Genomic DNA, 12,388 nt, shown 5'->3' with positions numbered 1-12,388 from the left:
CAGCAATGACAGGTCCCAGGGTTCGGAGAAGCGCTGCGCAAGCGCTTCTCCGAACCCCAGAATTTTCTAGAGCCCGTTATTGAACGGGCTGAAATACACTAGTAATAATAATAATAATTTATTTGTACCCTGACCATCTGGCTGGGTTTCCCCAGCCACTCTGGGTGGCTTCCAACAAAAATTCAAAATACATTAAAATATCACACATTAAAAACTTCCCTGAACAAGGCTGCCTTCTAAATGTCAGGTAGTTATTTATCTCTTTGACATCTGATGGGAGGGTGTTCCACAGGGCTGGTGCCACTACCGAGAAGGCCCTCTGCCTGGTTCCCTGTAGCTTTGCTTCTCGCAGTGAGGGAACCGCCAGAAGGCCCTCGGCCTTAACTATAGTTAAGAAATAATGTTGCTCTGTGCTCTCCCTTCCCCTCTTCCACTTTCTGGAGCAAATTTTCCCTTCTTTCCCTCTGTCCTCTTTAACAGTGGTTTAACATTACATCCGCATCCGCACCAACTAATGCCAACCAGATTCCCTCTTAACCAGAGTTAATCTCTTTCAAATCCTTGTTAAGATGAGAATGAATGCCAAATTCTGGTTAAGACTGGGAAAGGAAGAAGTTGTAGCCATCTGTCATGGATGCTTTCTTGAGATTCCTGTATTACAGGGAGTTGTACCAGATGTCCCTCAGGGTGCCTTTCATCTCTACAATTCTATGATCCTATGGTCCTTTATTTGATAAATGCATTCTTAGAACTTTATTTTTCTTACATTAACGAACATTGAATTAAGTCTCAAGCAATTAAGCATTCATCGTTTTACAATTGGGTGACAGTTTTCACTGCTTTTATATCTTACCTCTCGTCACATTCTGGTGGCTCTGGAAAATAAATGTTATGCAATGTGAATGGAGGTGATTGTAGAAACCTAAAACACAGCCTGGTTTTACTGAAAGGTTCTGCATCCCAGCCGTTCTGCTTGTTTAGCTACTCTAGGACCCAAGTTCACAACTAGAGGTGGGGCATAATTTGTTTGAAATGGCTGCTATTCTCCTTGATTTGTCTTTCACTTGTCAGCATTTGTCTTTCACTTGGCTAAAACTCAACTCTCGTGCTCCCATGTTGATTGCGCAAGCTACATTTGACCACACCTCTCCCATACACCCTAAGACTCAACTAGAATCCAGTTTTAGAAATAGGGAGCCTTGCATGCAAATTCCATACACAGTCATTCAATCCAGCCCTGGAATCTTATTTTGTTTGACAAAAAGAGACGTAGTGTCTTTCAATAACAGAATAAGATGGGCAGGACTGTCACCAATGGCTAGCCTGTACCTCTCCTACACTACCTAGCAACATGTTATAAAACAAAAAATGTGCAGCATCAACAGCACAGCATTCATTTTCCTCACTTCATTTCTCTCTTACTGATAATGTTGCCGCTTGGAAGTGCAGGATTAAAAAAAAAAAATTCCCCATTAACTTAGCATAATTATTACAAAATCAAAGCAAAGTATTACAATTACATACATATATCCAAAGTTCTCGATAATGTTAATAAAAAGAAAAATATAGAAGAAGAAAGAAGAAAAGGAAGAAAGAATAAGTATAAAAAAGGAAAGAAAAGTTAGAAAAAGAAGAAAATAGGGAGAATTTTTCCAAATTTATTCTACATATATTTCAATAAGTAAATAATAAAATTTCATTGATTGGGAAGCGCAGGAATTTTGATTGAACACAATTTGCTCCACCTGCATAAGGCAAATAAGCATTGTGTTAACTTACTTGGACAAGCTTTAAAAGAAAAAAAAATGAAGCTGGGTACCCCCACACTAGATCAAGCAAAGTGGATTAGGGCAGCTCATGAGATTACCTTGGCTCCCAAAGTTAAGGCGAAACAGGATCAATTAATTGTCTAATTCCCCACTTCCACCCAAAGTCCAAGGACTGAATCATCACACCCTTAAGCGTGATGAGAAGTGCTGCCCATACCAAGTAGTTTTCGTGCAACTCTCCCCTGCTTTCTTGAGAAACCATTACTCTCCTCAGTAGCCCTTAGCAAAAATTATTCACTCAGGTTGTGGTAAGGCAAAGGTCAAGGGACCCTTGACCATTAAGTCCAGTCGCGGACAACTCTGGGGTTGCGGCGCTCATCTCGCTTTACTGGCCGAGGGAGCCGGCGTTTGTCCGCAGACAGCTTCCGGCTCATGTGGCCAGCATGACTAAGCTGCTTCTGGCGAACCAGAGCAGCACACAGAAACATCATTTACCTTCCCGCTGGAGCAGTACCTATTTATCTACTTGCACTTTGACGTGCTTTCGAACTGCTAGGTTGGCAGGAACTGGGACTGAGCAACGGGAGCTTACCCCGTCGCGGGGATTCGAACCGCCAACCTTCTGATTGGCAAGCCCTAGGCTCTGTTGTTTAGACCACAGCGCCACCCGCGTCCATGGTTTTGGTACCATACGACATTTCTTGGCTGCTCTGTTGCAAACCTTTTAAACTCTCGCTGCCATGCCGCACCAACTCACCTGGGTCACTGGAAGCCCCACACCCCATGGCTGTCTTGAGTGCTCCACTGCCAACCTGACTCTTGGTCCAATGCCTGCCGGCACTGCTGTTTTTATAGTGCTATTTTTGTGTGCTGTTTATGATATCTGAAGCTGAGCTTATGAAGGCTTTAAGGATTATTGTTACAGAGAATAGATCTGCATGAAAAGGAAACATCCCCTTGCACAGGGAAGGATGATCCGTATAGTTCTCATTAAACTAATGCAAGTTTTATCTTATTTTGTTCCAGTTCTTGTTTGGCTCTTTAGTTGCATTTGCACTTTAAAACATCATTTCAATACTGTACAAAGCAGATTTTAGGACCTAGGAGCCCCAATGATTCAGTTATATAGTGGCAAAAAGTAGCAAGCTTTGTTCCATAGATTTCTAGGAACAGTAGGAGAAAGTGCATTGAAAGTAATGTAGCCTATTTTTTTTTATATGCCTGCTGTCTTTGTCCATGGAGTTTTCTTGGCCACCTCATGAGAAGACTCCCTGGAAAAGACCCTGATGTTGGGAAAGATTGAGGGCAGTAGGAGAAGGGGGCGACAGAGGACGAGATGGTTGGACAGTGTTCTCGAAGCTACGAACATGAGTTTGACCAAACTGCGGGAGGCAGTGGAAGACAGAAGTGCCTGGGGTGCTCTGGTCCATGGGGTCACAAAGAGTCGGACACGACTAAACAACAAAGCCTATTTTAGTCTGAGCAGGGCTAAGTTCTCTTGCTTGCCAGTAGAAAGCTGGAATAGAGTAGAACTTGCTGTTAGAGTATGTTATATTCGGGTCTCTGTGTGTATTGACTTTTTTGGGGGGTGGGGGAGTAGTTCTACAGCAAATTCACCCTGAAATTAACCCATTTCTCAGTCTTGTATAAATTATGCAAACTAAGCAAATTAGCATGTTCTCATTTTGCATAATTGTGGTTGAGGCATGTCCTTGCCATCAGGAAATCTTTAGCTTCCACTCATATAATTCTAGGAACTTCTTTAAAATGAAAACTCAGTCCCTTCGGAAAAGGAGCTCTTTACTCATGGAATGGCAGCAGACGTACAGCACTGGTCACAATGGCTTATAAAGCCAGTCTCTCTATTTGAGCCTGTTTTTGCTACCTCAGTCAGAAAAAAATATGCCCTTGTACTACGTAGGTTTTTTTCCTAACAGTGCCCAGCTTTAAAACAGGACATGAGGGGTAATAAACCATCCCTTGGTTATCCTAAAATTCAGAACTACAATGGTGCCTTGCAAGACGAATTTAATTGGTTCCGCGAGTCAATTCGTTTTGCGAAAAATTCGTCTTGCGAATCGCGGTTTCCCGTAGGAATGCATTGAAATTTCTTTTTTTGCCCATAGGAATGCATTAATTAAATTTCAATGCATTCCTATGGGAAACCGCGATTCGCAAGACGAATTTTTCGCAAAATGAATTCGTCTTGCGAGTCACCATCAGATCGCAAGACACATTCGTCTTGCAAAAAATTCGTCTTGCAGGGCATTCATCTTGCGAGGTACCACTGTATATATATTTTTGGTACCTAGATGGTCCATAGATTTAGTTATCATACCTTATAGTTACTGATAAGCTACTGATGGACTTAATACTCCATGAATTTGTATGATAATTTTTAAAAGCCACCTAAGTTGTTAGCCACATCTTGTGGCAGTGAGTTCCATCAGTTGTTTTATGTGAAGCTTTTAGCTGTCCTGAGCCTAATGCCAATCAAACATTTCGAAAGCCAAAGCTTCAAAATTTATAAGGATGGGAGAAAGGCGTGTGTGCCTATCTTATCTGCAAAGTGTTTGTAAGCCTCTGTCATGCCTTCGTGTTTCTGTTTTTTCCATTCATTTTTAAACATGGGGATTGTTTCATGTTGGAGTGTTCAGTACAGTTGGAGAATAGCTTTAATGCTGTTGTCAACTTCAGCTTTGGGAAATAAAGGTAAGCTCTCGAGTTGAAGGACTGTGTGCACATTTTCCTGGGGACGCATTCCTTAGTAATGTCAGCTAGTCATGCTCAGTTTGGTTTATTAATGTTGAACCATAATTGACAGGATAATCAGCATTATGTTTGCACAAGAAAGCTCTACTTTGCCAAGTCCTTTGAAGCCCCGTGGAAGTATACCATGGAAGAATAACATTGCCACTTGCATGTTCCTAAACGACATGACAGAAACACATGATATGTCCTTCAGAGGTGGTGAGGACTGTCCCTTTCACAGCTTTTTAAATGGGGATTTTCTTTTGATGATGTCCTGCTTTCTAGGCTATTCTTTCTGCTAAGTCTAAAGAGTGTGGAGGGCACAGATCCCTTGCCCATTAACCAACTTTCCCAAATAAGGAGAAAAACATGATTTGGACGATTAGAACCTCAAGTTGTAATGCTTGTCTCTCTTTGATGGTGCTACCCATGGAGCAACAATCACCTTCATCGTATTATAGCGAGAGAAGCAATTCTGAGACATGTCAAAGTCCACAGCCCATCTTTCTCTATGTGACATCCTCATGTACAATTTCCATTGTCTAGTAGTGCATAGGCTGATTGAGGCTGATAGAAGCTGTAGTCCAAAACTTCTGAGGGGCACAGGATTGCTGGAAACTGTGCTACACAAAGAGGAATAAGGAAATGGTGGGTTTGAGCCCCAGGCTGGGCAAAAAATTCCTGCACTGCAGGGGGTTGGACTAGATGACCCACAGGGTCCCTTCCAACTCTACAATTCTATTAGGGAGGCTTTTAATGTTTAATAGATTATTTTATTTCATTTTTCTGTTGTAAGCCGCCCAGTGGCTGGGGAAACCCAGCCAGATGTGCGGGGTATAAATAAAAAAAAATATTATTATTATTATTATTATTATTATTATTATTATTATTATTATTCCATGAAAGGGAAAAATCCAGGTCCCTACCCCAGTAAGCTTACAATATAAATGTCAACAGTGGAGGAATGATGAAAAGACTAAGAGCACCTAGGGATATGAACAAACATGGTTAAATGGGCAAGTTTTAATACTTTAAAGACTAATTTTGGACTAAGCACCATTGGAAACAGCTGGACTTTCTTTTGATGGGCATTCATAGGTTTGTGCTGCAGAGCTTCATTTCCCTTGGGGATGTGGACTTAAGAGGCTAAGCAATATGCTGCGTTGAAAATGTGCGCTTTGGGGGAAGGAATTGAAGGAAAAGAAGTTGAACTACACAGGTGATCCGGGGGGGGGGGGTAATCCCAGAAACGGCACAAAAACTGAGCAGATCCATTTCAAGCTTCTGAGCAACTTGATGGTGGTGGAAATGCCAGTGAATATTAGAAGCAGAGAGGAGTGAGCCCAATTTGTGAAGCTTGGATTGCTTTTAACAGGAAAGACCAGGCAGTTAGTTGTGCTGGATGTGGAAGGGCACAGGACTTTGTAAAATTTGAGGAGGGGCATCACAGACTTCCCAGTATGGAGAGGTGAATTCTCATTGGATGCTCAGTTTGGTTAAGAGGTGAAAAGGACTGAGATCTGACAAAGGAGGAGATGTGGCCAGAGCTTTATTGAAGGGCTGGAGAAAAATGGCAGCGTTTCTATTTTTGCAACGTATTGTGAGAAGCGTCTGAATAAGGATTTGGTGGCAGATGGAATATATTGACTGTAAAAAAAAAGGGACCTGTCTTTCTGGCGCCACCATCTCAGCTGAATCTTGGAAGCAGCCTAAAGTTTGTCTTAACAATGTCTGTTGAGAGAGCAAGGTGCCTTTGGCAGATCTATCGGTTCCTGAAGCGCATCCTATTTTTGAAATGAGCGAGAGGGGAAGTGACAGGCATCAAGTAAAAATTACACAATATGTTTCCATAAAGTTTGGTTTTAAAATTGAAGGCTGTGTGACACTAGCACGGGGAACGTGGGCCGTCCCCAGATGCTATTGGGCTCCAGCTCCTCCACCCCTGACCATTGGCAATGACCGGGGCTGGTGGGATTTGGAGTCCAACAACAACTGGAACACCACAGGTTCCCCACCTCCGCTGTACCGTTTCTCTGGGAGTGAGCCCCGGTGAACTCAGTGAGACTAACTTCTAAATAGACGTGTGCTGCAAACCGTGCAAATTTAATTCCGGGTTCCAATATGTCGAAGGAAAGAAGTTCAACTTGAACATTCCGGAATCCTTAAGGTCAGTCCGGGGCTGAAAGGTGGGACAGGACCAACTTTAGAAATAAATAAATAACCGTCTTGTTAAAAAAAAAAACAGGGGAAGCCAGCACAGACACGCACAATGTTACACCCCAAGTTTTTTTTTTCTTTCCAGAGTAGGAAGTCCCTTTAAATACTCCAGCTGCCGGACTCGGTGAGGTTTATGCTGCCTTCTTTGTCTCTGCTTTGTCGCAAACTGAGTTGTAGAATTCTAGGATGAGCTTTGCAGATTTCTTGGGTCTCTCAAGTGCTATGAAGTGTCCACATTTCTCTAGCATGTGCACTTGGGAGATGGGAATGGCTGTTGCCAAAACTTCTGCGCCGGACGAATCGAAGACCTGAATAATAATAATAATAATAATAATAATAATAATAATAATAATAATAATAATAATAATAATAATTCTATTATTTATACCCCGCCCATCTGGCCGGGTCTCCCCAGCCACTCTGGGCGGCTTCCAACAGAAGAATAAAGCACAATAATCTATTAAACATTAAAAGCCTCCCTGAACAGGGCTGCCTTCAGATGTCTTCTAAAAGTCTGGTAGTTGTTTTCCTCTTTGACATCTGTTGGGAGGGCGTTCCACAGGGCAGGCGCCACCACCGAGAAGGCCCTCTGCCTAGTTCCCTGCAACTTGGCTTCTCGCAACGAGGGAACCGCCAGAAGGCCCTCGGTGCTGGACCTCATTGTCTGGGCCGAATGATGGAGGTGGAGACGCTCCTTCAGGTATACTGGACCGAGGCCATTTAGGGCTTTAAAGGTCAGCACCAACACTTTGAATTGTGCTCAGAAACGTACTGGGAGCCAGTGTAGATCTTTCAAGACTGGTGTTATGATTTCGGCGGCCGCTCCCAGTCACCAGTCTAGCTGCCGCATTCTGGATTAGTTGTAGTTTCCGAGTCAACTTCAAAGGTAGCCCCACGTAGAGCGCATTGCAGTAGTCCAAGCGGGAGATAACTAGAGCATGCAAACAAAGAACGAGTATACATTTCCCCCCCTGGTGTCTCATTGCACTGGAGGGGGGGGGGAATGTCTCGCCTGTGACTACTGATAGCATCCCTAACCTTTGGTGAGTTGTGGTATAAATCTATATTGTGTGATCATGACTATTACCATCATCACCACCCTCAGTAGTCAGTTACAACTGAATCCAACAAATCTCCCCACCCTCTCATCCTCCTGTGGGCCCCTGCCCCCAAATCTGCTCTAAAGGGTTCGGGGAACAACCAGGATCAAATTTGTGGGGCAGGGGGCATAGGAGGGAGAGGGAAGTTCTCCATTCAGAGAGGTTTTGCCCTGCGCAGTAACTTTGCAACTGCTAAGTGGTACTTAGTGACAAGCTGAATCCCAATTCTGCTTGTAGTGTCACCCTATTGACCAGCTGATTAAACTTACTTGCACAACATCTCAGACTGACTTTCATAGAATAGTAAAATTCACAATACAACAAAGAAAATACGGAATCATTAAAAATGCTCATTGCACAGTTACTGTAATATTATTCACCTTACTCTGAGAACGAAGTGGTCTTCATCCCATTTTGTATTCACCTTCCTAAATTTGAACTCCAGTGTAATTTAGTATGTCATCCCTTCAGTGGGAATTTATGTTCCCCAGGGCATCCATATTACCTGTTCTCTTAGGTGTTGGAATTGTGGTGCCTTAAATTTCAGATTATAAACAAATATTGATTGTACTGACATGGTAGTTGTTGGTCGACACATGCCTATTTGTACCTGTATTTTAACGATTGGTGGCTGTAGTGTCAGGATGTATGCTTCAATTGGGTTTGTAGAAGCCATAAATGAATTGTTTGCTGCACTTGTTTTCCCCGACTTAGATTTCCAGCTTAATAAAGGCCATGAACCAAGTTCTTTGTTTTGAGCTAACCTAGGCCATGGTCTGAGAGCATGTGATGCAGCCACCGTGCTAAAGCAAATAAAGGTCTGGGCCTGGTCAGTGTCTGGAGGAGAGACTGTCTAGACTCTAAGAAGCCCATGCGTGCTGCCATGAATTCCATTATGAAAGGTGGGAAGGTAAATGTGCCAAATTTAAATAAACGAACCATTCAGAACAGCAACAACCTCGGGAAATGAAATGCCACCGAAACAGCTCATGTTTTTTTTTTTGCCTTCCTCCCTAGGAACACAAGCATGCACAAGCACAACTTACCTTGTCACCCCGTCCCCAAATGATCTGTGTAGGTGCCCTAATTTTGCTCATGTTGTCATGAAGGCTGTATCTGGACTGAGCACTGGAGACGTCTAAGAAACCTTTACCAACAAGGAAGCAGAGTTAGGGCGGTTTCTGTCATGCGCAGAGTGGGAACTAGATACACCGAGGGGATCTGTAATCACAATCTCCTGCAGCTTTAAAAAAATAATGTTACCTGCTTGCGTTAGGGGCTGTGCCACAGAGGAAGGACCTTTAGCTGACTCCCCAGCTGTTTTCATAATTAATCTCCCCCATCCCCAGCTGGAGGTTGCCTTTTTGGGGAAAACATGCAGCTGCATTTATATATTGGCCTAGATCAGGCATAGGCAACCTTGGCTCTCCAGATGTTTTGGAACTACAATTCCCATGATCCCAAATCTAACAGGGCCAGTGGTCAGGGATCATGGGAGTTGTAGTTCCAAAACATCTGGAGAGCCAAGGTTGCCTATGCCTGGCCTAGATATAAGCTGTACCCTGAATATAAGCCACACCTTTAAAATTAAATCGGGAGGGGGGAATGACAATACCTGAGGAAGAGCGGGGGCCGAGGGCGGCCAAGGAGGCAGCGCCTTCACTCTGGTGACAGTGGGCAGCAGCGCCTCCAGAAGGTCAGTACCACCATTGCCCACCAACAGGACGGGCAGGGAGAAGAGGCAGCTGGCGGGACTTATGTGCCCCTTGGAGAGCCAGTGTGGTGTAGTGGTTAAGAGCAGTGGACTCGTAATCTGGGGAACCGGGTTCGCTTCCCCGCTCCTCCACATGCAGCTGCTGGGTGACCTTGGGCTAGTCACACTTCTCTGAAGTCTCTCAGCCCCACTCACCTCACAGAGTGTTTGTTGTGGGGGAGGAAGGGAAAGGAGATTGTTGGTCGCTTTGAGACTCCTTTGGGTAGTGATAAAGCGGGATATCAAATCCAAACTCTTCCTCTCTTCTTCTTGGCGGGCTAAAGCCAGGCAGCACCTTGGGCTAGTGCTAGCCCCAGCACACTGGCTGCATCATCTGTTCCTCCTCCTAGCAGACCTTCTCGCTCTCTCGTCTGCCCTCCTCCTTTCCTTCCTCCTCACCGCCTTCTGGCTCCCTCTCAGGGCCCCCACGCTGCACCGCCATCTTGGCAGCCGGCCCAGCCGAAACCAGGCAACATCCAGGGACAAGCCGGCTCCAAGCCAATTTTTGTAACGTCGTGAATATAAGCCACATTTTTCTTTTCACGGTCAGAATTTTTTTTGGGGGGGGGGGGAGGTGCGGCTTATATTCGGGCCAATACGGTAAAAACAAATATTATTTATTCAACTTCTATCCCACCCTTCTGGAGGAGTGCGGGGGGGGGGATAACAACAACCCTTCTGCACCACAGCCAGGGACATCTCAATCGTGCATCTACTTGGGCCCTCACTGCGAAACTTCAGGTGTGTGGCATAACAGATATCCTAGCTAGTAGCCATTGATGGCCAAATCCCCTTGCAGTAGCCTAAAACCGTGGAGAGCCACTGCCAGTCAGTATAACTAGGTGGACGCAGTGGTCTGATGCAATAAGACATCTTTCTATGCTCCAGTGATAGCTTGAATCCATAACTTTACCTTTCTCTGATGCATGAGCATCTCTCAAGAATATTTAGCAAGCTGCTTTCTGCTTCTTCAGAAAACTGGAATATGTGAACGCAACAAACTTAGGCAGGTATGCTTGTCCGCTGCCGAGTGCGCTCCTGATTCTCAGCTGGCTTAACTCCATGTAATGTGTGAAGCAACACAGAATGACTCCACAACTGGTTTCTCTACTTACATGTTATGAAAAACATCTTATGTGGTCTCCGGTCGTCGAGATAACCCTTCAGCAGCTAAGCATGGAAAACAAGAAGGCCTGAGTCAAAGATGACAACATCGGAAGGCTGTGAGGTTCGAGTCATGGAACTATATGCACCTAAACATTAGGAAGAACTTCCTGACAGTAAGAGCTGTTCGCCAGTGGAATTTGCTACCAAGGAGTGTGGTGGAGTCTCCTTCTTTGGAGGTCTTTAAGCAGAGGCTTGACAGGCATATGTCAAGAATGCTTTGATGGTGTTTCCTGCTTGGCAGGGGGTTGGACTGGATGGCCCTTGTGGTCTCTTCCAACTCTAGGATTCTATGTATTTCATAGACCGGATGAAAACTTGGCATATTGACATTTAAAAAGAATTACAAGGCATATCAATATGCAAATTACAATCTGTTGCCTTTTTTTTTTACAGCGTGTGAAGAAATTAATAAAGCATTGCTATGAAAATGAGACTAACGGAAGTAAATTCACCTCAGATCTGTTCCACTGCAGGGGTGGCCAACTCCCAAGAGACTGCGATCTACTCACAGAGTTAAAAACTGGCAGTAATCTACCCCCCTTTTTAGGGGTTCAGGTCAAAGTTGCTGAGATTTTTTAAGGAAGGCCCATTTCTAAGGGGTTCAGGTCAAAGTTGTTGAGCTTTTCTGAGGCAGGTGGAAAACCCCATTTTGGGGGGGGGTGAAGAGCTAAAATTTTGAGCCTTTTGGGGTAGAGCCAAAGTTGTTGAGCTTCTTTGGAGGGAGCCAGTGACCTACCAGAGATCTACCACAGACGTCCAGTGATCTACTGGTAGATCACGATCTACCTGTTGGACCTGCCTGGTTTATAGGAATTGTCAGCTGCGAATTGGCAAAATGGCTGTTACAGGAGAGAAGCTGTGGTGGTAGTTGCTCATTCCTGTATTTACAAATTCATTCTGCTGCTGCCAGACCATAATAATAATAATAATATTTATTTATTTATTTATTTATTTATAAATAAACCCTGCCCATCTCGCTGGGTTTCCCCAGCCACTCTGGGTGGCTTCCAACAAAAGATTAAAAATACGTTAAAGCATCACTCATAAAAACCTCACTAAACAGGGCTGCCTTCAGATGTCTTCTAAATGTCAGATAGATGTTTTTCTCTTTGACATCTGATGGGAGGGTGTTCCACAGGGCAGGCGCCACCACCGAGAAGGTCCTCTGCCTGGTTCCCTGTAGCTTTGCTTCTCGCAGTGAGGGAACTGCCAGAAGGCCCTGGGCGCTGGACCTCAGTGTCCAGGTTGAACGATGAGGGTGGAGATGCTCCTTCAGGTATACAGGACCGAGGCCGTTTAGGGCTTTAAAGGTCAGCACCAGCACTTTGAATTGTGCTCGGAAATGTATTGGGAGCCAATGTAGGTCTTTCAAGACCAGTGTTATGTGGTCTCGGCGGCCGCTCCCAGTCACCAGTCCAGCTGCCGCATTCATTAATCAGTGGTGTAGTTATGTAATTTTAGGCTCTGGCTATCAAGGTCTAATGGATTGGTGGTCTTTAGATGCTAACATGCATTAAAGGTAAAGGGACCCCTGACTTAAGACCAGTCATGAACGACTCTGGGGTTGCGGCACTCATCTCGCTTTACTGGCCGAGGGAGCTAGTGTTTGTCCGCAGACAGCTTCCGGGTCA

The 12,388-nt window shown here is 44.5% G+C and overlaps 1 protein-coding gene across 1 annotated transcript in view; it reads right to left on the bottom strand.

Moving 5' to 3' along the window:
* The window catches only part of LOC118080066 (monoacylglycerol lipase ABHD6-like), a 31,726-nt gene continuing 19,338 nt past the window's right edge, over positions 1–12,388 (bottom strand). The window contains exons 7-9 of the mRNA XM_088662633.1: positions 10,706–10,760; positions 8,884–8,984; positions 1–7,045 (exon numbers count right to left, since the gene is read on the bottom strand). Of these exons, the coding sequence (XP_088518759.1) occupies positions 6,869–7,045; positions 8,884–8,984; positions 10,706–10,760 (333 nt within the window). The 3' untranslated portion in view covers positions 1–6,868. The remainder of the gene's footprint in view (positions 7,046–8,883; positions 8,985–10,705; positions 10,761–12,388) is intronic.

Source organism: Zootoca vivipara, chromosome 2 (assembly GCF_965207765.1).
Source record: "Zootoca vivipara chromosome 2, rZooViv2.hap1.1, whole genome shotgun sequence".
In the NCBI taxonomy this organism is placed as follows: Eukaryota; Metazoa; Chordata; class Lepidosauria; order Squamata; family Lacertidae; genus Zootoca; species Zootoca vivipara.
Note: the sequence above shows the minus strand (reverse complement) of the source record. Positions and strands in the feature narration are given on the sequence as shown.